We start from the raw sequence: 27,713 nt of genomic DNA on the forward strand, positions 1-27,713 counted from the left end.
AAACTGGATAAAGAGTCAAGACCCATCAGTCTGCTGTATTCAGGAGACCCATCTCACATGCAGAGACATACATAGGCTCAAAATAAAGGGATGGAGGAAGATCTACCAAGCATATGGAGGACAAAAAAATGCAGGGGTTGCAATCCTAGTCTCTGATAAAAGAGACTTTAAACCATCAAAGATCAAAAGAGACAAAGAAGGCCATTACATAATGGTAAAGGGATCAATTCAACAGGAAGAGCTAACTATCCTAAATATATATGCACCCAATACAGGAGCACCCAAATTCATAAAGCAAGTCCTTAGAGACTTACAAAGAGACTTAGACTCCCATACAATAAAAATGGGAGACTTTCAACACCCCACTGTCAACATTAGACAGATCAACGAGACAGAAAGTTAACAAGGATATCCAGGAATTGAACTCATCTCTGCACCAAGCGGACCTAATAGACATCTATAGAACTCTCCACCCCAAATCAACAGAATATACATTCTTCTCAGCACCACATCACACTTATTCCAAAATTGACCACATAATTGAAGTAAAGTACTCCTTAGCAAATGTAAAAGAACAGAAATTATAACAAACTGTCTCTCAGACCACAGTGCAATCAAACTAGAACTCAGGACTAAGAAACTCAATCAAAACCGCTCAACTACATGGAAACTGAACAACCTGCTCCTGAATGACTACTGGGTACATAACGAAATGAAGGCAGAATAAAGATGTTCTTGAAACCAATGAGAACAAAGATACAACATACCAGAATCTCTGGGACACATTTAAAGCAGTGTGTAGAGGGAAATTTATAGCACTAAATGCCCACAAGAGAAAGCTGGAAAGATCTAAAATTGACACTCTAACATCACAATTAAAAGAACTGGAGAAGCAAGAGCAAACACATTCAAAAGCTAGCAGAAGGCAAGAAATAACTAAGATCAGTGCAGAACTGAAGGAGATAGAGACACAAAATCCCTCCAAAAAATCAATGAATCCAGGAGCTGGTTTTTTGAAAAAATCAACAAAATTGACAGACCGCTAGCAAGACTAATAAAGAAGAAAAGAGAGAAGAATCAAATAGACGCAATAAAAAATGATAAAGGGGATATCACCACAGACCCCACAGAAATACAAACACCATCAGAGAATAGTATAAACAACTCTACACAAATCAACTAGAAAATCTAAAAGAAATGGATAATTTCCTGGACACTTACACTCTTCCAAGACTAAACCAGGAAGAAGTTGAATCCCTGAATAGACCAATAGCAGGCTCTGAAATTGAGGCAATAATTAATAGCCTACCAACCAAAAAAAGTCCAGGACCAGATGGATTCACAGCTGAATTCTACCAGAGGTACAAAGAGGAGCTGGTACCATTCCTTCTGAAACTATTCCAATCAATTGAAAAAGAGGGAATCCTCCCTAACTCATTTTATGAGGCCAACGTCATCCTGATAACAAAGCCTGGCAGAGACACAACAAAAAAAGAAAATGTTAGACCAATATCCCTGATGAACATCGATGCAAAAATCCTCAATAAAATACTGGCAAAACGGATTCAGCAGCACATCAAAAAGCTTATCCACCATGATCAAGTGGGCTTCATCCCTGGGATGCAAGGCTGGTTCAACATTTGCAAATCAATCAACGTAATCCAGCATATAAACAGAACCAAAGACAAGAACCACATGATTATCTCAATAGATGCAGAAAAGGCTTTTGACAAAATTCAACAGCCCTTCATGCTAAAAACGCTCAATAAATTCGGTATTGATGGAACGTACCTCAAAATAATAAGAGCTATTATGAAAACCCACAGCCAATATCATACTGAATGGGCAAAAACTGGAAAAATTCCCTTTGAAAACTGGCACAAGACAGGGATGCCCTCTCTCACCACTCCTATTCAACATAGTGTTGGAAGTTCTGGCTAGGGCAATCAGGCAAGAGAAAGAAATCAAGGGTATCCAGTTAGGAAAAGAAGAAGTCAATTGTCCCTGTTTGCAGATGACATGATTATATATTTAGAAAACCCCATTGTCTCAGCCCAAAATCTCCTTAAGCTGATAAGCAACTTCAGCAAAGTCTCAGGATACAAAATTAATGTGCAAAAATCCCAAGCATTCTTATACACCAGTAACAGACAACAGAGAGCCAAATCATGAATGAACTTCCATTCACAATTGCTTCAAAGAGAATAAAATACCTAGGAATCCAACTTACAAGGGATGTAAAGGACCTCTTCAAGGAGAACTACAAACCACTGCTTAATGAAATAAAAGAGGACACTAACAAATGGAAGAACATACCATGCTCGTGGATAGGAAGAATCAATATCATGAAAATGGCCATACTACCCAAGGTTATTTATAGATTCAATGCCATCCCCATCAAGCTACCAATGAGTTTCTTCACAGAATTGGAAAAAACGGCTTTAAAGTTCATATGGAACCAAAAATGAGCCCGCATTGCCAAGACAATCCTAAGTCAAAAGAACAAAGCTGGAGGCATCACGCTACCTGACTTCAAACTATACTACAAGGCTACAGTAACCAAAACAGCATGGTACTGGTACCAAAACAGAGATAGACCAATGGAACAGAACAGAGTCCTCAGAAATTATACCACACATCTACAGCCATCTGATCTTTGACAAACCTGAGAGAAACAAGAAATGGGGAAAGGATTCCCTGTTTAATAAATGGTGCTGGGAAAATTGGCTAGCCATAAGTAGAAAGCTGAAACTGGATCCTTTCTTACTCCTTATACAAAATTAATTCAAGATGGATTAGAGACTTAAATGTTAGACCTAATACCATAAAAACCCTAGAAGAAACTAGGTAGTACCATTCAGGACATAGGCATGGGCAAGGACTTCATGTCTAAAACACCAAAAGCAACAGCAGCAAAAGCCAAAATTGACAAATGGGATATGATCAAACTAAAGAGCTTCTGCACAGCAAAAGAAACTACCATCAGAGTGAACAGGCAACCTACAGAATGGGAGAATTTTTGCAATCTACTCATCTGACAAAGGGCTAATATCCAGAATCTACAAAGAACTCAAACAAATTTACAAGAAAAAAACAAACAACCCCATCAAAAAGTGGGCAAAGGATATGAACAGACATTTCTCAAAAAAGACATTCATACAGCCAACAGACACATGAAAAAATGCTCATCATCACTGGCCATCAGAGAAATGCAAATCAAAACCACAATGAGATACCATCTCACACCAGTTAGAATGGCAATCATTAAAAAGTCAGGAAACAACAGGTGCTGGAGAGGATGTGGAGAAATAGGAACACTTTTACACTGTTGGTGGGATTGTAAACTAGTTCAACCATTATGGAAAACAGTATGGCGATTCCTCAAGGATCTAGAACTAGATGTACCATATGACCCAGCCATCCCACTACTGGGTATATACCCAAAGGATTATAAATCATGCTGCTATAAAGACACATGCACACGTAGTTTATTGCGGCACTATTCACAATAGCAAAGACTTGGAATCAACCCAAATGTCCATCTGTGACAGACTGGATTAAGAAAATGTGGTACATATACACCATGGAATATTATGCAGCCACAAAAAAGGATGAGTTTGCTTCCTTTGTAGGGACATGGATGCAGCTGGAAACCATCATTCTTAGCAAACTATCACAAGAACAGAAAAACAAACACCGCATGTTCTCACTCATAGGTGGAACTGAACAATAACATCACTTGGACTCGGGAAGGGTAACATCACACACCGGGGCCTATCATGGGGAGGGGGGAGGGGAGAGGGATTGCATTGGGAGTTATACCTGATATAAATGACGAATTGATGGGTGCTGACGAGTTGATGGGTGCAACACACCAACATGGCACAAGTATACATATGTAACAAACCTGCACATTATGCACATGTACCCTAGAACTTAAAGTATAATAAAAAAAATAAAAAAATAAAAATACATTTTTAAAAATGATGTCTGATGTCGTTACATAAGCAAAAAATATACCTTCAGAGTCTATCAGTAAGCTGGAAGAACTGGATATCAAAGAGGTTATTAACATCTATAATAAGACTCCAGGTGTTTTCATTGACCAATGGTGAAATAGCCAAAAGAGCTCTGAATTAAGATGATTGTGATAATAGTGATGATAATGACATTGTTAACACTGCAAAAAAAAAAAAAAAGGTGCCAATTGACAATATGATGAAAATATGTGATGGGTTTATTGAACGACTAGAGCAGTGTGCACTCATAACAACAAGAAATTATGCCGGTTTTTAAAATCAAAGAGAGGCTTATAATATAAAAGAAAAACATTGTAAATGAGGCAAAAGACTCTGGAAGAAACAGTTTTTAAGGTCATCTAGCAGAATATTTCCTCATCCCTAGAGGACCCACTTCCTTGTGCTTCTGATGTTTCTTCTCACCTAAAAAAATAAAATACAGTGTACAGTAGCCATTTGATCAAAATGTAACATAATACCTAAGATTGAAAGCCTGCCATTGTTCCTTGTTGCTGTTGCTGAACAGCTGACACAGAAATTCTGGTGGTGTTACTGTGGTGCTTAGTGGCCCTGAACACATTATTTTCTCATGGTATAAAGGATACATCATATTTTTTACTGTTAAGTACTTATGTGTGAATAGGTGTAAGAACATTATTGCTTTTCAGTAGATATAAATTCGGAGTCAGGAATAACAGTGATGCCTAACAACCACAGATCATCCACATAGGTTGCTGATACAGTGATATCTTTGCTTTCTGATGGTTCAATGTATACCAACTTCGTTTCATGGACCAAATTATTTAAAATATTATATAAAATTACCTTCAGGTATGTGTATAAGGTATATATGAAACATAAATGAGTTTCTTTTTTTTTTCTTTTTTTTTTTTTGAAACGGTGTCTCACTTTGTCACCTAGGCTAGAGTGCAGTGGTACAATCTCAGCTCATTGCAACCTCCGCCTCTCAAGTTCAAGCAATTCTCCTGCATCAGCCTCCCAAGTAGCTGGGATGACAGGCGTGTGCCACCATACCTGGGTAATTTTTGTATTTTTAGTTGAGACAAGGCTTCACCATGTTGGCCAGGCTGGTCTTGAACTCCTGACCTCAGGTAATCCACCCACTTCGGCCTCCCAAAGTGCCGGGATTACAGGCATGAGCCACCACACCCAGCTGAGTTTCATGTTTAAACCTAGGTCTCATCACCAACATATCTCATGTATATGCAAATATCAAAAATTCTAAAAAAATCCAAAACCTGAAACACATCGAGTGCCAAGCATTTTTGGATAAGTAATACTGAACATTTATAATAATGAACAAAATATACAAAAGTATTGCTCTTCAGAGATTTAAGTCTATTAGGGAAGACTGGCTTTAAATAAACATGTTTTAGTCTTTTTTTTTTTTATTCACTGATTTCTCCATTACTTTTAAGCTTTGCTGAAAAACCTTCCCGATATAGAAATTCAGAAACATTTGTTTCATTTTTTTCTGGGTTGCTTTAATTAATGGGTTGATTCCTTAAGTTTGTCTTTAATTTCTTTGGAAGTTGTTTTAACAAACAGTAGGAAATAAAACTACGAATTGATTTTTTTTTTTTTTTTTTTTTTTTTTTGAGACAGAATCTGTCACCCAGGCTGGAGCACAGTAGCGTAATCTCAGCTCACTGCAACCTCCACCTCCCAGGTTCAAGTGCTTCTCCTGCCTCAGCCTTCCAAGTAGCTGGGATTATAAGCGCCCACAATAACACCTGGCTAATTTTTGTATTTTTAGTAGAGACGAGGTTTCACCACATTGGCCAGGCTGCTCTCGAACTCCTGACCTCAAGTGAACTACCCGCCTCAGCCTTCCAAGGTGCTGGGATTAGAGGCATGAGCCACTGCACCCAGCCCAAATTGATTCTTTTATAAGCAACAACTAATTTGCAAAATCATCTTTCCCTTCTGTCAAGTCTTTGATGCTTCTTTGATCACATGTTCTTATATCTAATTGGGTCTGTTTCTAGGCTGTCAGTTCTGTTCAGCTGATCATCAAAGTTTCTAATGTTTCCTTAAGCTTTTTTGTGTCTTACTTTTTTATAATTCATTATAACTACTATTATAAAAACGGTCTCTTTCATCTTTTTTTACAACCAATGAATAATAAACATATTACAAAAATGATCTACATTAAATATTTTTTTCTTTAGTTAAGTAATACTCTGGGAATTTTTATTAACTCACTGCCTTTATTTTCAATATCCTTTTTTTAAAAATGAAGGATGGGAAAATGCTAGATAGAGAATCCTGATAGATGAAATCAAAGTAGCAGATATTTACTATGTTTCTGTTTGTAATATGAATATATCCAGCCAGTTAAGTATGTATAAGTATGTATGAGGACTGATCGCAAAGACAAAAGGGGATCAAAGAATAATTGATGTAAGTTTCTGTAGTTTCAGATAGTACTTCTGAGTTTTTGATGGCTGAAAACTTAGTGAAAGCATCAGTGCCGGAGGATGAGATTCTGACTGTCTTGAATAGCAAACAGATACAGAAATCAAATCTACCTTTAAATAAAACTCAACAATTCAACATCTGCACACTATCAGCTGAAGAACAGAAGATCCTAGAGTCCCTTAATGATCTCAATGAAAGACTACATTGTAAGTATGGAAGAACACCTCTTATAAGAAATACTGCATTTTTCACTTAGATAATTTTAATTTAAACTTTAATTTAAAAATTGAAAGGAAAAATACAAAATGTATCCATATGACCAACTACTTAATTGAGTGTATAACCATTCAGAACTTATTTGAATACTATTTCAAGTATGCCATATCATTTATGATGATGTCAACTTATTTGGCAGACTTATCCGTCTTTTTGGAATATATGAATAGACTTCTGTTTCAGCAATGGACAGGCTACGTATGTATACTGACCATCCATCAAAACAACCATAAATCCTTGATTAAGTATTTTTTAAACCTGCAATATAGTGATGATCTAGTAAGAATGTAAGAAATGCTTAACACCAAGAACTAAATATAGAGAAGAACTAAAAAAATAAGAAGAATGCTGCAGCTAGCTCTTGTCCTGAGGATATTTAACTCATGGAGTGAAATTGAACTTTGCTTTCCATGGCTTCATAGAGAAAAGGGAACAGGCCTACTCAAGATGAGTAGTCTCATAGAAGATCTTTTCATCATAAAGCTGGGCCACCCAACGAGCTCTGCACCACACACGCATACACAGAGGAGGCAGCACCACACATGCACACACACAGGAGGCAGCACCACACATGCACTCACAGAGGAGGCAGCACCACACATGCACTCACAGAGGAGGCAGCACCACACATGCACTCACAGAGGAGGCAGCACCACACATGCACTCACAGAGGAGGCAGCACCACACATGCACACACAGAGGAGGCAGCACCACACATGCACTCACAGAGGAGGCAGCACCACACATGCACTCACAGAGGAGGCAGCACCACACATGCACACACAGAGGAGGCAGCACCACACATGCACTCACAGAGGAGGCAGCACCACACATGCACTCACAGAGGAGGCAGCACCACACATGCACACACAGAGGAGGCAGCACCACACATGCACTCACAGAGGAGGCAGCACCACACATGCACTCACACAGCACCACACATGCATACACAGAGGAGGCAGCGCCACACATACATACAAGAGGAGGCAGCACCACACATGCACTCACACAGGAGGCAGCACCACATATGCACACACAGAGGAGGCAGCACCACACATGCACACACAGAGGAGGCAGCACCACACATGCACTCACAGAGGAGGCAGCACCACACATGCACACACACAGGAGGCAGCACCACACATGCATACACAGAGGAAGCAGCACCACACATGCACACACAGAGGAGGCAGCACCACACATGCACACACAGAGGAGGCAGCACCACACATGCATACACAGAGGAGGCAGTGCAGGAAGAGGGAATTTTTCCTTAAAAAAAAAAAAAAAAAAGCTTGCATTTTTTAAACTTCAGTATTGAGCAGGTGATAGAGGAAAAATGATCCCTGAGAATGTAGAATCACAGTCTAGTACAAGTATCACACTAATTTACAGCCCATACTCACATTACCTGAGTAGTTCTTAAGATCTCAAGCAAAGAATTTAATTTAGAATGATCTCAAACTGGTAGTATTCCAAAACACTTGAGAAAAGTACATTTATATATCTTCTAGACCTATATTCCAGTCCTCATAGAATTATCATAAGTGAAATCCAAGGAAAATGAGCAGCCCACAAAAAAAAAAGTAAATAACTTAATCCATAACGAAAAAAGGCACTAAGAAAAAAAAAATCAAAAAAATCCACAAAACAGAATAAACAGACCCAGAAAGGATTTAGATAATGAAATGACCAGGCACAAACTATAAATAACTGTGCTTGTATGCTCTAAAGTTATCAGAAGTAAGTTTTAAAATGCAAAAATGCAGTCATTTTTATACTTAAACATGCAGGAAATAAGAAACTATAAAGAAAGAACAAACAGATTTGAAAAAGGGCCCAAATAGAATGCCTGGAAATTGAAAATATAATAATTGAAACGTAAAATTTAGTAGATGGTTTAACCACCAGATTACAAACATCCGAAGAGAGAATTAGTAAACTAGAACATGAATCAAAGAAATTTATCCACAATATATTTTAGAGAGACAAAGAGATGGAAAATATGATATAGAGCTTAAAAGACACAAGAGAGTAAATTAAAAAGCCTGAAAGGCCAGAAACAATATCTAAAGTGATAATGGTTGACAACTTTTCCAATTTGATGAACAATACCAACCTACAAGTTCAACAACCCAACGTATTTCATAATAAATAAAAAGAAATTACCACAAGATACATTACAGTTAATTTTAATCAGCAACAAAAAAGGCAGAAAACAATGAAAAAAATCAGGAGATATTGATAACATGTCCATTGTGCTGAGAGAAAGTAACTTGCAAATTTAATACCTTCTTTTTTTTTTTTTTTTTTTTTTTTTTTTTTGAGACGGAGTCTTGCTCTGTCGCCCAGGCTGGAATGCAATGAATGGTTCGATCTCAGCTCACTGCAAGCTCTGCCTCCCAGGTTCATGCCATTCTCCTGCCTCAGCCTCCCGAGTAGCTGGGACTACAGGCGCCCGCCTCCACGCCTGGCTAATTTTTTGCATTTTTTAGTAGAGATGGGGTTTCACCGTGTTAGCCAGGATAGTCTCGATCTCCTGACCTCATGATCCACTCTTCCTCGGCCTCCCAAAGTGCTGGGATTACAGGCGTGAGCCACCACACCCAGCCATTTAATACCTTCTTAACATGAAAATGTCTCTCAAGAAGAGGGGTGAATTAAAAATATGTTCAGACAAAAACCAAGAGACTTTGTTAACAGCAGACTTGCTAAAGAAAATTCTCACTGCACTTCACCAGGCAGAAAGTGTAGTTAACCTCAGATGGACAGTCTGAGAGAGTAAATTTCAACAAACATTGCATAAAACAATAAATATAATAAAGTAGTATATGTTTCAGAGAGAAAAAGGTTGGAATTAAAATACCTATCAATAATAGGACATAAGTTCAGAGGGCATAAATGGAGTTAAAGTATAGTAGCATGTTTACATTGTTAGGGAATTGGGTAAAGTCCTAGATTAAAGTTAGCTATTGATAACTGAAGTATGCCTGTGATAATTACTAGAGTCACAACTAAAGAACTAGAAATGTAATATACAACTTCCAAACTGGTAGAGAAGGAAAAGTGGCACCTAAAAGCTAACAAATCAATCAGAAATAAAGCAACAAAGGAGAGAAAAATAAACATAGAAGAAATACTGTAAGATTGTATGTAGGAGTATATTTACAATAACTGTAACTATAGTAACTGCTACAGTTAAAAGAGGTTGTTAAATGGAACTTTACATTGAAACTGTATTCTGTTTATAAATAATACATTTAAAGCATAAGGATATTAAAAAACTGAAAGCAAAAAAAGATGGAAAAGGTATGCCAAGCAAGTTTTAACCAAAGGAAAGCTGGTTTTGATTCACTTTTAAATAGAAAGCATTATTAGACATAAAAAGTATCACTTTGGGCCAGGCACAGTGGCTCACTCCTGTAATCCCAGCATTTTGGGAGGCCGAAGCAGAAAGATCACAAGGTCAAGAGATCGAGACCATCCTGGCCAACATGGTGAAACCCCATTTCTACTAAAAATACAAAAATTATCTGAGTGTGGTGGTGCGTGCCTGTAGTCCCAGCTACTCAGGAGGCTGAGGCAGGAGAATCGCTTGAATCTGGGCGGTGGAGGTTGCAGTGAGCCGAGATCGCGCCACTGCACTCCAGGTGGGCAACAGGGCAAGACTCCGTCTCAAAAAAAAAAAATCACTTTATGATGAGCAAAGTCTTACTTCAGAAGAAATACATAAGATTTTTATATGCACTTAAGAACACAGCCTCAAAATATATAAAATATTTTTAACCATGGTGGATGATTTTAACATACCATTGTCAGTAATTGATAGAACAAATAGATTTTAAAAATCAAATAGATATATAAAAATTAAATATGATTAACAAACCTGATCAAAGGGATATGTTCTTTGTAAGTAAACATACAACATTTATAAAATGAATCATATGTAAGACCATGAAACAAGCCTTAACACGTTTCAAAGGATTGGAGTCACACAGCCCACATCTCTAACCACAGTGCAATTTACCTAAAATCTACTAACTAAAAGATAGCCATTAAGAAACAAGTTTCTAAATAAATCATGATTCTGAAGGAAAAAAATATAATAGGAATTTCTAAATATTTCGATCTGAACAATAATATACTTTATGTATCTATCAGGTTTTCTCTACCTCAGCACCGTTGACATTTTGAACTGGATAATGCTTTATTGTGGGAGACGGTCTAGCGCATTGTAACATGTTTAGCAGCATCCCTGGCCTCTACCCACTAGATGCCATAGCACTTCCCTATGATGACAAGTGCTCCCAGACTTTACCAAATATCCCCTGGGTGGCAAAAATCACCTATGGTTCAGAACCACACACGTATTATATTTCCTCCTAAAATGTAGAAGGCCAGAATGTATCCATCCCATTCTAAGAACAATAAAAGATAAATGGCAAAAGTATAACTTTTCTTGAGCCAATTAGAGAGCTGAGGTCACATCACAACCAAGTAGCCTAGCATCCAAGAAAACACAGAAACATCTAAAGAGAGACAGGTTGTGAACATTTTCTCACCCATGGGAGAATATGAGAGAGGGAAATGTCGGGTTGCATACAAGCTGATCTTAGAAATTCTGTTTAAATCTTCGACAGATTGCTAAAAGATGAATGTGGACTACTGTGAGGATGTAGAACCTCTGGGAGCCAGAGGCAAAAGGGAACTTCACCCTACTCAGATTCTTCTCCATGGATCTACACTGAGTGTTCATGAGGAAAATAGGAGGCAGAACAGGAGACAAGAGAAACCGTTCCTCAGCAGTGCAGACCTGACAAAGGGCAGCAGCCACTGCTGTAGGAAAGGCATGAAGCGCCCCCATACAGAACGTTTCCCCCTGCAGAATAAAGGCCATCTGGGACAGAGGCAGCATACCTTCTTGATTGCTCTCAAGGCACAGGTGAAGACTTAGTGGGGCTAGGGAAAAAGTAAAGGAAAAAAGCCTCTACCCCTGGGAGAGGAGCAAGAAACATTCCTGGGCCAAAACCATTAGAGGTATCCTACTGTTAGAGGAGGAGTCTAAAATTCTCTTGCACAGAACCTGCCAAAGATACAAGGCAAAGTTAACTGTCATGGGAAGGAGGAGCAGGAGAAAGCGGGGGACACACAGGGTCTGCTTAAGACTGAGCCTGGACCAGGGCAACAGAAAAATTACCCTACTTCCCCACCACCAGACCAGCAAGTACCAAGTAACAAATAAATCTACTACTGGGAGACAGGCAAGGGCATAGAGAGAGATCCCTTCTACTGTACACACATGTAGGAAGGCCAAAACATGAGGGCAGAACAGGAACATTTCAAGGGGTAGGGGGACTCTCCAAGACGCCTGCATAAGTACAGAGTAACACTAATGGAATTTGAAGTTAGTAATGTTAGTAATGTGCTGTAGTTGGCTGCAGCAACAACAAAACCCAAACTCACTCAGGGAGGCTGAGGCAGGCTGATCGCTTGAGCCCAGGAGTTTGAGACCAGCTGGGCAACATGGTGAAACCCTGTATCTACAAAAAATTCAAAAAAAATTAGGCATGGTGGCACATGCCTATGGTCCCAGCTACTCCAGAGGCTGAAGTGGGAGGATAACCTGAGCCCAAGGAGGTCAAGGCTGCAATGAGCCGTGATCACAGCACTGCACTCCAGCTTGGGCAACAGAGGGAGACCCTGTCTCAAAAAAAAAAAAGCCCAAATAGCTTGGGCAACAGAGGGAGACCCTGTCTCAAAAAAAAAAAAAAAAAAAAAAAAAAAAAGCTCAAATTCCCTACTAAGGTTTTAAACATCTACACATACACACTACACACACCTACACACACACACATACCCTCCAGTGACCTAGCAGAAGTGGCAGAAGTGGATATACTCATTTCAAGACACAAATACTATCTGCCTTGGTTCCTAGCATTCCAAAAATGATATCCAGCATTCAGTCAAAAATTATGAGACATACCAAAAGAACAAGAGAAAAAAAACACTATCAAAGGACAAAGCAAGCAATGAGTAAGATGCAAAGATGACCAAGATGTTGGAACTATCAGGTAACTTAAATAACTATGACTAATATGCTAAAGGTTATAGTGGGAAAGATGAATAACACGAGAGAGACAGACAACGTGCATGAACAGATGGAGAATTTCAGCAGAGAGATGAAAACTATAAGAGACAGATGTGTGAGAAAGAAAAGTAACAGAAATGGAAAATGTTTTATATGTGTTCATCATTAGACTCAAGACACCACTGACGAATCAGTGAACTTGAATATAAGTCAATAAAAAATTTTCCAAACTGAAAGAGCAAGAGAAAAAACAAAAAGAAAATAAACAAACTACAGCTACACACATCATCATTGATGAATATAAAAATTTATAATTTGGGGCAAAAAAGGTAAATCACAGGAGAATAAAGACAGTACAATTCTATTTATATGAAGTCTAAAAACAGATAAAACTAAACAATATTATTTTGCATGCTTGCAATTAATATGTGCTAAAATCACAAAGAATCAAACCAGTATAGTGGGTTGGTTACCTCTTTGGGTGAGGGAAGGAAATGAAATCCACAGGGCATTGTGTAGGCAGGAAGTGACAGGAAGCTTCCAAGACAGTGATAATGTTCAAATTTCTTAATCTAGGTGGTTACACAGACATTAACTTTATAAGTATTAATTGAAATATGCATATATGTTTTATATACTCTGTATTTTTAAATTAAAACTAAATTTAAAAATAATATGTTAATAAAAACCAGGGAGCTACAATCATGAACTAAGGCTATGAGTTTAAGATGTAAAATTATGCAGATAAAGAAAAAAAATTTAAGTCAATAATTGGAGAATTTTTAAATTTTTATTTGATATTTCCACATATTTAAATGCTTCCTGTAAAAGATTCTGCATGAATTATTTTTCTTTTGCTCAGATGCTTGCTATTATATAGACAAAAATCTAAAAATTGAAAAGGGAACCAAGTTACTCAATTTTTTATGCCTCAATAACTAAATAAACATCTCTTTTTTTCTGAGAAGCTCTAAGGATGAAATTAATATTTTTGATTAAAAAAAAGAAAGGAAAAAATAACATTTGAATGAAGATTGTCATATAATAGTAAAAGTACTAGGAATTCTCTTTTATCAACATAAGCTTTATGTAATTGTTAGTAATCAAATTACTTCCATTTTTGGACCTAATATAAGTATAAAGACTATTTCTGGGGGGTGATAGAAAAAAGTTTCTTACTCAATTTTGAATATTTTGATACATCAGAATTTAATAATTGATTCTTTAGTCATTCTTCTATTTCTGTATATGTAACTAAATTATTTTGGTATTGTGGTATAATTATTTCAGATATACAAGAATCCATTTGCAAAAACCCATCCATCAAAAATACTTTACAAATAATACCACTTCTGGTAAGTATTTGAAAAAGTTCTTTTTTTCTTTTTCTAGGAAACTTCTGATTTTATGTACATATCAATACAAGTAAGAACCCTGTATTAATATTAATATTTCTTGGGATTGGTTTATAGAGGTTTTCTCCTCAATCAGGTTTTTATTATAAGACCGTTTGTTAGAATTATGCCAATATCCTCTCATTTAAAAAAATGTGAAAGGTCAGAATATGATTTTTTTTTAACTTTTAGGCTCAGGGGTACATGTGCAGGTTTGTTAAATAGGTAAATTGTGTATCGCAGGGGTTTGATTTACAGATTATTTCACCACCCAGGTAATAAGCAGAGTACCTGATAGGTAGTTTTTCAATCCTCTCCTTCCTCCCATCCTCCATGGCCTCAATTGGGCCCCAGTGTCTGTTGTTCCCGTCTTTGTGTTCATGTGTACTCAATGTTTAGCTCCCACTTACAAGTGAGAAGGTGTGGTATTTGGTTTTCTGTTCCTGTATTAGTTTACTTAGGATTATGGCCTCCAGCTCTATCCATGTTGCTGCAAAGGACATGATCTTGGTCTTTTTTATGGCTGCATAGTATTCTATGGTTTACATATACCACATTTTCTCTATCCAGTCTACGATTGATGGGCATTTAGGTTGATTCCATGTCTTTGTGAATAGTGCTGCAATGAACATACCCCTGCATGTCTTTAAGATAGGATGATTTGCATTCCTTCAGGGTGTATACCCAATAATGGGACTGCTGGGTTGAATGGTACTTCTGTTTTAAGTTCTTTAAGAAGTCGCCACACTGCTTTCCATGATGACTGAAGTAATTTGCATTCCCACCAGCAGTGTATAAGAATTCCCTTTTCTCCGCAGCCTCACCAGTATCTGCTATTTTTTTACTTTTTAATAATAGCCATTCTCACTGGTGTGAGATGCTATCTCATTGTGGTTTTGATTTGCATTTTTTAAATGATTAGTGATGTTGAGTTTTTTTCATATGTTTGTTGACATGTATGTCTTCCTTTGAAAAATGTCTGTTCATGTTCTTTGCCCACTTTTTAATGGGGTTGTTTTTTGCTTGTTAATTTGTTTTAGGTTCCTTATAGATTCTCAATATTAGGCCAGTCACGGTGGCTCACGTCTGTAATCCCAGCACTTTGGGAGGCTGAGGCTGGCAGATCACCTGAGGTCAGTAGATTGAGACCAGCCTGGTGAAACCCTGTCTCTACTAAAAATACAAAAAATTAGCCGGGTGTGGTGGTGTGCACCTGTAGTCTCAAATACTCAGGAGGCTGAGGCAGGAGAATCGCTTGAATCTGGGAGGTGGAGGTTGCAGTGAGCCGAGATTGCGCCATTGCACTCCAGCCTGGGCGACAAGAGCAAAACTCTATCTCAAAAAGACTTTTTAAAAAGATTCCGGATGTTAGAACTTTGTCAGATGTGTAGTTTGCAAATATTGTCTCCCATTCTGTAGGCTGTCTGTTTACTCTATTGATGGTTTATTTTGCTGTGCAGAAGCTCTTTAGTTAGGTTCCATTTGTCAATGTTTGCTTTTCTTGCGATTGCTTTTGGTGTCTTCATCATGAAATCTTTACTAGGGCCTATGTCTAGGATGGTGTTTCCTAGGTTATCTTCCATGATTTTTATAGTTTTAGGCTTTATTTAAGTCTTTAATCCATCTTGAGTTGATTTTTGTATATGGCATAAGGAAGGGGTCCGGCTTCAGTCTTCTGCACATGGCTAACCACTTATCCCAGCACCATTAATTGAATGGGGAATCCTTTCCCCATTGCTTGTTTTCGTCAACTTTGTTGAAGATCAGATGGTTATAGGAGTGCAACATTATTTCTGGGCTGGCTACAGAATATGAACATTTTTATATTCAGAGTATTTTCATCAGTCCTGGGAGCAGAAACAGGTATTAGTGTACCAATCTTCAAATAATTTTAGATGTGTATCCTAATTGAAAAACTGCTAAGAAGTGTACATCATTAAGGATCCATATCTCTTCTGTGTCTTGAGAGTTTTTTTTTTTTTTTTAATTATACTTTAAGTTCTGGGATACATGTACAGAACGTGCAGGTTTGTTACATAGGTCAACACGTGCCATGGTGGGTTGCTGCACCCATAAATCCGTCATCTACATTAGGTATTTCCCCTAATGCTCTCCCTCCCCTAGCTCCCCACCCCCGATAGGCCCTGGTGTGTGATGTTCCCCTCCCTGCGTCCATGTGTTCTCATTGTTCAACTCCCACTTATGAGTGAGAACATGCAGTGTTAAAACTAGACGTTGGCCGGGCGCGGTGGCTCAAGCTTGTAATCCCAGCACTTTGGGAGGCCGAGACGGGTGGATCGCGAGGTCAGGAGATCGAGACCATCCTGGCTAACACGGCGAAACCCCGTCTCTACTAAAAAATAGAAAAAACTAGCCGGGCGAGTTGGCGGATGCCTGTAGTCCCAGCTACTCGGGAGGCTGAGGCAGGAGAATGGCGTAAACCCGGGAGGCGGAGCTTGCAGTGAGCTGAGATCCGCCACTGCACTCCAGCCTGGGCGACTGCGAGACTCCGTCTCAAAAAAAAAAAAAAAAAAAAACTAGACGTTACTGAATCTTTTTTTTTATTTTTTGCCTTGGCACTGGGTTCTGGTAAAAATGGTCTGAAACAGTACTTTTTAAACTTTAGTGTACTTTGTACCACCTACAGATCTTGGTAAATACATTTTCTAATGTAGTAGGTCTGGGATGTGAGTAGGTAATACCAATGCTGCTAGCTAACTTTGAAACACAAGTTAGTTCTATGTGAAGCACTAACTTCACATAGAAACATAAACATGGATACACATTGGAATCACATGGAGAACTTTAAAAAATATTGATGCCTGGGTCGTACCTGAGAGCAGCTTCAGCATTTAGATATTTCTAAGCTCTCTGAAGAATTTGAATGGGAAGCGAAGGATGAGAAACACTGGTCTAGAAACAGTGATGACAAACAAGAAAGTCACCTACCTTTCTTGTTCCCCTGTCCTTTGTCCATCTGGGAGTTCTTGGGGAAGGGGATCAAAGTGTAGCCTGCACTGATGAGGAAAGCCAGTGAAGGAGTCAATCCAAGTACCCTCTCCCATTGACAGTACTAGACATACAGTGACAAATTCTTCTTTTGCTGGACTTCTCTTAGTCACCAATCTATCAATAAAACAGCAGTACTACATAAATGTTGAATTAACTGTTATAGTCAAGAAAGAGATTTATGAAACACTTTCATGTCTCAGTGACAAATTTTGCTTTGCTTCTCATTTGCAGTGTATAAATGGTCTTCCATTTCTTCTTTCGTTTATTAAATATTAAGTGCTGTCTATGTGCCAGAAACTTTGCTACATTCTAAGAATACATCATGAGCACAAAATAGCCAACTTTGCTAAGGCTAGGATTCACATTTCTAGGTTAGAAATTTTGGCCACAAAAGAAGGCAAAAGTGACTAGAAGCCATTATTGTTGGAAGATCTTGATTATGGTTAGTCAGTGATGGACAAATACAAAGGTGCCCAGCAGCTCACTCCTCTCTACTCTGTAGCATCTTCATGACTACAGGCCCTGCTGGCCAACAGTAGCCCCGGGCCCAACACCAGGCACTGGGCTGCGGACCTGAAGACAGTAGCTTCAGAAAAGCAGAGTCGTTCCACATTCAGCAGTTTCCATAGATTTCCCCAGCAAGCTCCACCTTCATAGTTCCACTTCAGCAGCTTGGGCATGCTTGGATTATCCGATTTCCCTGCAAGCTTCAATGTGTTTCCCACACCAGTGTTTCAAACAGCCTGCTTAGTCATCCTTTCTCTGATCCTGACTGGCACGCCACAGTAGAGCAGGCTACATTTTTATGCTTTGCCCTATATACTCTGATCCTTCAGTTTTCCTTTTCCAGACCCTCATTTTCCCAGCTCCTGTATTTGGCAAAATGTAATTTCTGTAATAAATACCTTAGTCCTATAATTCTTATAATGGCTTTGTTTTCCTGATGGGTACAGTCTGATAGAGGAAACATAAAAATAAGCAGTCTCTTATAAATCAGTGTAAAAAGCGCTAACTTCACAGGTATATGAACATATAGGAGATGAACAACATTCTGAATTCTGAGAAAAGCTTCAGAGTTAGCCAAATGAATATTATTTCAGAGACTGAAAAGGAGAAAATAACTTCCCAGGACTAAATGAAACAGATTCATTACAAAGAGGGAGAGAGACAACTGGAGAGGGACACAGGGGCTAACATTCCCATAGGTTTCCTTCTGACGGGCCTAACGACGTGGGTTCCAGGCCCTTTCATCATTAGTTCCATTGGACATTGTTTTCACAAGAACTCCCGTTTCTGCTATACAACACTATAGAGATTTATTGGTAACAGAATTTATCTAGAAGAAAATTTTAAATAAAGAGCTTTAAATGCAGGTGCAAATAAATTAGAATTTATCATTTCACTTTGAACCCTGAATTTTTTTTATTTTATTATTATTATTATTATTATTATTATTATTATTATTTTGAGACAGAATCTTGCTCTGTCACCCAGGCTGGAGTACAGTGGAGCGATCTGGGCTCACTGCAACCTCCGCCTCCCAGATTCAAGTGATTCTTCTGCCTCAGCCTCCCAAGCAGCTGGGATTATAGGCACATGCCACCATGCCCAGCTAATTTTTGTATTTTCAGTAGAGACAGGGTTTTACCATATTGGCCAGGCTGGTCTTGAACTCCTGACTTCGTGATCTGCCCACGTCAGCCTCCCAAAGTGCTGGGCTTACAGGCATGAGCCACTGCGCCCAGCCTGAACCCTGAATTTTTAATGAAATTGTAAAATTGGACATTTTCAAAATGGGAATTTTATCTTTTAGAGGAGAAAGGTACTGATGAAAATAACATAAGGGTTGAGGTAAATAATCTGTAAAGTCCTCTCCAACCTTAAAATCATTACCTGGGAGAATGATGTCAGGATGTATTGAATATGCCACTATTTGACATACTAGCCTAGTTTGTGGCTGCACTGTTTCAGCATGTGCTTGCATGCTTGTTTCTTCTTTCTGATTTCCAGGAGAAGAGAGAAGATAGAACCAGCAGCTGCAGAGACAAGAGATAAATTCCAGCAGAATCCGTCTAAGAAGACCTTTCATGTACTTCTCTAGGACTAGATGCATACCGTTTTGTCAAAACCAGCCATAGGAAAACATGTGAGCAACAACCCCTGTGAACATTTGTCCTAACTCAGATTTTGTGAGCAGTGAAGTTTAACAGAGCAGTGACATTTAACAAAGCAGTGAAGTTTAACAAAGTTCTGAGAATACCGTGAAAGACATTATGCCTGCCTTAACAAAAAGCAGGACATAACCTAGCTCTGAATACATGCCACAGGGATGAAGCTTGTGAGTAGAGCAAACAAACATTTTTCCACAGAATTCACAGTGCTCCTTTGTAATTTATAGATTCCATGTTGAAATATATGTTAAATAAAATTTCTGTTTATTAAACCTCTAACTTACTGATAAGATGTTTATAAAGTATGGCATATTTTGATTTTTTAATTGCCCATTTCAGTGTAATAAATATTCCTAAAGTTACCACATCCCACAAAATGGCCCTTGGTAGCAGCAATAGAGCAAAAGTTACCTTTTTGTATGGTGAAGGGAGGCCTTCCTACGGCTGTACAATTACATCGATTCTTCCAAATTTCATACATGGCACTTTGGCATACAGAAAAAACATGAAATTTTTCATTAAAATGTCATGAATCAAGCCAGGGCCATTGGCTTATGCCTGTAATCCCAGCACTTTGCAGGCCGAGGTGGGCAGATGGCTTGAGCTCAGGAGTTCGTGACCAGCCTGGGCAACCCTGTCTCTACAAAAAATACAAAAATTAACCAGGCATGGCGGCATGCACCTGTAGTCCCAGCTCCTTGGGGCCTAAGGCAAGAGGATTACTTAAGCCCAGGAGGATTACTTGAACCTGGGAGGTTGAGGCTACGGTGAGCTGTGTGTCGCCACTGCACACCAGCCTGGGTGACAGTGTGAGACCCGGTCTCAAAATTAAAAAAAAATTTAAAAAGGTAACGAATCAAAATTAGAAATCAAGAGTTTTAAGAAAACATGTTATGTGGTCTTTTATTAATAACACTACTAAATTTTGGTGCCTCCCCATAATTAGTTTTGAAACACTTGATGCAGTGAGAAATGCATTAACATGTTGAATGCCTACCATGTACCAGATTTTGTGCATATGTTTTTTATTTAATCTGACCAGTCACCCAAACCATGGGTATTTTTGTCTCCATTTTACAGATAAGAAACTGGAGGCTTAAAGAAGTTAAACTTACCCAAAGCCACATAGCTACCTACAATGAGAGAATCAAGATTCAAACTCAGGTTTATCTGGTTCCAAAACCCATGCTCTTTCTGCCACACCTTGTTGGTAGAAATGGAAACTATTGGATGAAATGAGGGAAAACAGAAAATGAATTCACTTTTTCAATGAAGAAAATTAGTGAAAAAATTGACCTAATGAAGGAAACATTTGTGCTTTCCTATATTTTTAATTATAAGAGTAGGATTTAGGAAGGCAACAGAAAATTTAGTGCTTAGACTTTTAAATAGAAAGTTGTGTGCCCTTTTAGAAAATACTTGAGAATTTTTGTACTATCCAGAAAAAATTATGTGAATTAAGATGTAATTTATAAAATAACATTTCAATGGGGGTAAGCAGGCCAGAAGAGTGTGCCAAGTTGTTTCTGAATCATTCTAAGCACCTCAGATGAAAATTCACTTTTATTAAAAAAAAAAAAAAAGACAAGGGTTTATATTCATGTACACTAGTAGTATATATGTACACAGCAGCATCCTGCATGCCAAACTAGCTTCACCGTTAATAATCCCTCACTTTAACACCTCTTAGGAACCAAAGAATGCCTCTACAAGCAAAAGATAGTTGAAAATAGTTAAAATCCAAAGTCGGAATAGGCCAAAAAAAAAAAAAAAAGCCTAAATAGTAAGCTGGTGAAACAAGATAAGATTTGCATTTTATTAGAACTTGCACATTATGACATTGTCCTTTTATGAAACTGTGATATGACCAGAATTCTTATGCAATTCTGCCCATGGCTACTCCAGAATTTTAGTAGATTACAGGGTGGGTTCATTGAAAGTGACAAAAGTGGGAAGACAAAGAGTAAAGATCCCTTGTGAATTAAAGTGGAAGAGAATAGCACTTTGCATGCTATAAAAGTGAAAAGTGGAAATGTAATAAAAATAAAATTTTTTGGCTGGACACAGTGGTTCATGCCTGTAATTCCAGCGCTTTGGAAGGTCGAGGCAGGATTGCTTGAGTCCAGGAGTTTGAGGCCAGCCTGGGCAATGCAGCAAGACCCCATCTCTATATAAAATATTAAAATGTTAACTGGGCATGGTGGCTCACACCTGTAATCCCAGCACTTTGGGAGGCCAAGGCAGGCAGATCACGAGGTCAAAAGATGGAGACCATCCTGGCCAATATGGTGAGACCCTGTCTCTACTAAAAATACAAAAATTAGCTGGGGATGGTGGCGTGCACCTGTAGTCCCAGCTACTCAGGAGGCTGAGGCAGGAGAATCACTTGAACCCTGGAGGCGGAGGTTGCAGTGAGCTGAGATTGCGCCATTACACTCCAGCCTGGCAATAGAGCAAGACTCCGCTCACAAGAAATAAATAAAATAATAAATAAAAATGTTATTTTTAAAAAATAAATTTTTTAATAATATAAGAAAGAAAAATGCCCTTTCACACTGAATCTTCAAGTTCTAAGGAAAAGAAGAGTCTCCTTTCAAATGTGGAGAATTAAATTTGGAGGAAATCAAAGAAAGCATCACTTTCCTCAATGGAAAAACTTATGAAACTTATTAGCGTAATCTCAGGCCGGGCATGCTGGCTCACACCTGTATCCCAGCACTTTGGGAGGCCAAGGCAGGCAGATCACGAGGTCAAAAGATGGAGACCATCCTGGCCAATATGGTGAGACCCTGTCTCTACTAAAAATACAAAAATTAGCTGGGGATGGTGGCGTGCACCTGTAGTCCCAGCTACTCAGGAGGCTGAGGCAGGAGAATCACTTGAACCCTGGAGGCGGAGGTTGCAGTGAGCTGAGATTGCGCCATTACACTCCAGCCTGGCAATAGAGCAAGACTCCGCTCACAAGAAATAAATAAAATAATAAATAAAAATGTTATTTTTAAAAAATAAATTTTTTAATAATATAAGAAAGAAAAATGCCCTTTCACACTGAATCTTCAAGTTCTAAGGAAAAGAAGAGTCTCCTTTCAAATGTGGAGAATTAAATTTGGAGGAAATCAAAGAAAGCATCACTTTCCTCAATGGAAAAACTTATGAAACTTATTAGCGTAATCTCAGGCCGGGCATGCTGGCTCACACCTGTAATCCCAGCACTTTGGGAGGCTGAGGCAGGTGGATCGTTTGAGCTCAGGAATTCAAGACCAGCCTGGGTAACATGGCAAGACCCCGTCTCTACTAAAAATACAAAAAAAAAAAGCTGGGCTTGGTGATGTGTGCCTGTGGTCCAAGATACTGGGGAGGCTGAGGTGGGAGGATCGCTTGAGCCCGGGGGGCAGAGGTTGCAGTGATCAGGCATCATGCCACTGCACTTCAGCCTGAATGATAGAGCAAGACCCTGTCTCAAAAAAAAAAAAAGAGATAGTAGTCTCTTGGGCAAAAGGTATCAAATAACCGAAAGAAAAGTTTAAACACATTTGGGAGAGGCAGGGCGTCTAATAACTGGTCAGAAAAATTTACACAGTCTTCATTTGAAAATTGGCATCAGGGAGGATTACCATGGCCTTATTTTAAATCCATGTTGCATCAGAATAACTATGTCTGTGTTTCTTATGAATGTTGAAGCTTTTTGCGAAAACTGTACTATAAACATATATAAATATACACACACTTACATGTATGTATTTTGATAGATATTACATGTACTAAATTTTGTCAATTTCATGTAATTTACCCTTTACAATAAAAATGATCAATTAAATGTATAACTAAATGTGATTTAGTTTTTATATCTCTGTAAATTTTTAATATAAAAATTCTCAAAATGTTTGAATCTTCTTTGACATTAAGAAAACTGACACTCATGAGCCACAATGCATGCACTAATTTAACTCTAATATACATGAAAATTCGCTTCAGAATTGCTAATCCACATACTTAGGAGAAACAAAGTACAGCATTTTTATCATTCTTTTCATGCCCAATCTGACTTATTCAGTCAACACACAGTTTTCCAAAGTTACTAAGGTCAGTTCCTTCCTTTCTACCACCTTCACTGTGGTGGGTTTTTGTTTTGTTTTTAAGAGTTGGGGGTCTCACTTTATCACCCAGGCTGGGGTGCAGTGGCACAGTCATAGCTCAGTGTGGCCTCGAACTCCTGGGCTCAAGAGATCCTCCCACCTCAGTCTCCTCTGGGACTAAAGGTATGCACCACAATGCCTGGCTTTTTTTTTTTTTTCTTTTTAGAGATGGGATCTCACTGTGTTGCCCAGACTAGACTGGAACCACTGGCCTCAAACCACTTTCCCATCTCAGCCTCCTGAGTCGCTAAGATTACAGGAGTGATAGTTTACCAAGTTTACTCATTTTAATACGGTTAGATTCATTTGTCACAATCTATATCCCACGTTGGATTCTTCCAACATCCTGGATGTTTTTCTTACTTGCATACAGTAAATTCACTCTTTGTAGAATTGTGTAGGTGTTGACATGCATAGCATTGTATACCCACCACTACTGTACCATGCAGAACAGCCCTATCATGCCAAAAATGCCTTCCTACAGCCCTGAACAACCACTCATCTGGATTTTGTTTCTATTATTTTGCTTTTCCCAGAAAGGGGGAATACTAGAATAAAACTTGTGGTGCTGGATTGATGTTGGAGATATAGAGAATCCTTTTTTTTTTTTTTTTTTTTTTTTTTTTTGAGACGGAGTCTCGCTCTGCCGCCCAGGCTGGAGTGCAGTGGCCGGGTCTCAGCTCACTGCAAGCTCCGCCTCCTGGGTTTACGCCATTCTCCTGCCTCAGCCTCCCAAGCAGCTGGGACTACAGGCGCCCGCCATGTCGCCCGGCTAGTTTTTTGTATTTTTTAGTAGAGACGGGGTTTCACCATGTTAGCCAGGATGGTCTCGATCTCCTGACCTCGTGATCCGCCCGTCTCGGCCTCCCAAAGTACTGGGATTACAGGCTTGAGCCACCGCGCCCGGCCGAGAATCCTTATAATTTTATGTTGCTCAGCATCCGTTTTGAATATAAGTTTAACTTTCTTATGCCAAAAGCAGGGCTCAGTCATCTTTGGCACAATTTCCAGTTCTACATTACACCTGGATGGCTCAAGCTGGTGGCCAGCGACAAGAACTTAGATGGATCTCTCCTGCCTAGCAGACTGGGCTCCCTGCTCTCCTGCCTCTCTTTAAATGGGCCATTTAGACATTTGCTTGTTAAAGTGGCCCATACTCCATTCCTTTAGACATGCTGCTAGACACACTTTCTCTCTGGCTCTTCCTTTCTGCCTTATATGACCCAGGGACAGAGGACTGCCCTCCTGACTCATTATTCCCTCCTTGCCCAGGATCTGTAAGTGAAAATCATTGAACTTACTCCTGTTGTGCTGATGTACTGAATTTGTGCTTTCCATCTGAAGAACCAGGGGACACCAGGGAGAGCACAAGGTTGAACTCCCGGTGCCAAAGTGATGATCAGGCAGGCACAAAGTGGATACAGATCAGACAAGAGCCACAAGGGCACCTGCCAGTATAAACAAGTTTCCCATGTGAGACCCCCAGTCAGGTCAGGCAACTAGGCCTTAGGCCATCCTCCAGGTAAAAGAAGTATCCCATGAAAGGCACACTGTAAACACCCACATCCATCTCCCCTTCATATCCTGTTGGGGTAGGGTTGCTAGCGACTCTGGTACTGGAACCCCAGTTTAGCTAGGGGCTCTCAAAATAAGGTACCAAGGCCAGGCACGATGGTTCATCCCTATGATCCCAACATTTTGGGAGGCTGAGGAAGGAGGATTGCTTGAGGCCAAAAGTTTGAAACAAACTTGGGCAACACAGCAAGACCCAGTCTCTATAAAAACTGAAATAAAATAGCCAGGCATGGTGGCATGTACCTGTAGTCCTAGCTACTTGAGAGACTGAGGCAGGAGGATCACTTGAGGCCAGAAGTTCGAGGCTACAGTGAGCCATGATTGCACCACAGCACTCCAACCTGGGCAACAAAGTGAGACCCTGTCTCTAAACAATTTTTAAAATTTTAAAAACAACATATGAGCATAAATTCGTGCTTTTAAAACTATAGATACAGACACATGGATACAGAAATATAGATATGTGTGTCTACATAGGTTAGTACATATGCATATATATGTCTTTGCTGACGGGATCTGACACACAGAAGACTTCGCACCCAGATCTTGGTTTCTAAATACCATTCTCTAATGAAAGGATTCAGGGCTTTTAGAGAAGTGATTGAATCCAGGGCTAGGGCAGGCAAAATACAAGATACAGAGTAAGGATGTACTAAATTAAATATAAATAAAAATGGGCTGGGCCCAGGTGGCTCACACCTGTAATCCCAGCACTTTGGGAGGCCGAGGCAGGCAGATCACCTGAGGTCAGGAGTTTGAGACCAGCCTGACCAACATGGAGAAACCCCATCTCTACTAAAAATAGAAAAAATTAGCCAGACGTGGTGGCAGGCACCTAATATCCCAGCTACTCGGGGAGGCTGAGGCAAGAGAATCGCTTGAACCCAGGAGGCAGAGGTTGCGGTGAGCCGAGATGGTGCCATTGTACCCCAGCCTGGGCAACAAGAGTAAAGGTCTGTCTCTAAATAAATAAATAAATAAATAAAATGGGGACATTCCAAAAAGACACAGGAGCCAACCTGACAGAGCTCTGGCCTGGGGAACAAGAGCAAAGCTCTGTCTCAAAATAAATAAATAACTACATGAATAAAATGGGGACATTCCAAAAAGACACAGGAGCCAACCTGACAGAGCTCCCCATGCCAAAGCTGGAACAATTTGAGCAACAAAATAAATAATGATAATATTCTGTTATAACCAAAAGAATAAAACAAATTACACCTGCCTACACTGATAATGAATAAATGATTGAATAAATAGATGAGGAAGAAGGAATGACTCTACAGTAGAATTCCAATTAATAAATGTAGAAGAAATTAGAGAAATATAAAAATCACCATTAGAAAACCACAATTAATTGTTGCAAGCAAGATCCACAAATGACTGCTAACATTTGTTAAAAACTTTAAGAAGAGGCCAGGTGCAGTGGCTCACGCCTGTAATCCCAGCACTTTGGGAGGCTGAGGTGGGCGGATCACGAGGTCAGGAAATCAAGACCATCCTGGCTAACACAGTGAAACCCCATCTCTAGTAAAAATACAAAAAATTAGCTGGACGTGGTGGCGGGCGCCTGTAGTCCCAGCTACTTGGGAGGCTGAGGCAGGAGAATGGCATGAACCCGGGAGGCAGAGCTTGCAGTGAGCCGAGATCGCGCCACTGCACTCCAGCCTGAGTGACAAAGCAAGACTCCATCTCAAAAAAAAAAAAAACTTTAAGAAGAAACAGGATATTTATGGAGCCTCAAAGTATCTCCCACAAAATATGTATTAAATACAAAGAGGGGAAAAAAAGTAATTTTACAGTACAGAAATCTAGTTGATATCACCTGAACCAAATGATCAAGGTTAAAATTACTAAGAAAAAGACACATCAATATCATGTTGTACCTCCTGATATAATGTGATATGATGCACTAAGAAGATTACATCGCCTCTGCTGTATTCTTCCCAGAACTCAGTTTAATCAAGACAGAAACATCACACAAACTCAAATTGAGGGACGTTCCAAACATGTCAACATCATGAAAGAGAAGAAAAGATGGAGACTGTTACAGATCTGAGGAGACAAAAAGCACATGACCACAAAATGTTTCATAATATCTTTGATTGGACCCTGAAACAGAATAAGGATATTCATTTTTAAAAGAATGGTAGAATTCTAATAAAGTCTGTCACTTGTTAATAGTGTTATATACAAATATTAGTTTCTTAGTTTTGATAACTGTACCTGGTTATGCAGGATGTTAACATTAGAGAAAGCTGGGTAACAGAAACTCTTTGTGTCATTATGGCCACTCTTCTATAAGTCTAAAGTTATTTCAAAATAACAAGTTAAAATTTTTTTAATTCTCAAAATTTTTAAAATCTTTTGTTATACGACGTGTCCCAATTTGGGGTTTGGAGCAAATATCACTATAATTATATAAAACATTAAAACATATATTGAATAGTTTTAAATGTATGAAATATATATATATATTACATGATATAGATTATACAGGGTAATGTTCTTGCCCACAGGAGTTAATAATTTAGACAGTCTGTTTCAAAACCCCATTCCAAGCCCAATATCAATGATACTGAAGAAAAGAAATTTCCATC

The 27,713-nt window shown here is 39.0% G+C and overlaps 1 protein-coding gene across 2 annotated transcripts in view; it reads left to right on the forward strand.

Annotated features, from left to right (window-relative positions):
- Positions 1 to 19,675, forward strand: part of CEP126 (centrosomal protein 126) — an 87,094-nt gene extending 67,419 nt beyond the window's left edge. Inside the window, exons 9-11 of one of the 2 annotated variants that reach the window (XM_033205657.1) lie at positions 6,458 to 6,667; positions 14,116 to 14,180; positions 19,242 to 19,675. In XM_033205657.1, the coding sequence (XP_033061548.1) occupies positions 6,458 to 6,667; positions 14,116 to 14,180; positions 19,242 to 19,286 (320 nt within the window). In that variant the 3' untranslated portion in view covers positions 19,287 to 19,675. The remainder of the gene's footprint in view (positions 1 to 6,457; positions 6,668 to 14,115; positions 14,181 to 19,241) is intronic. The other variant, XM_033205658.1, reaches the window with a different exon arrangement.
- Positions 19,676 to 27,713: the final 8,038 nt, after the last annotated feature.

The sequence above is a fragment of the Trachypithecus francoisi genome, unplaced genomic scaffold (genome assembly GCF_009764315.1).
Source record: "Trachypithecus francoisi isolate TF-2019V2 unplaced genomic scaffold, Tfra_2.0 Lachesis_group8, whole genome shotgun sequence".
NCBI classification, from domain to species: Eukaryota; Metazoa; Chordata; class Mammalia; order Primates; family Cercopithecidae; genus Trachypithecus; species Trachypithecus francoisi.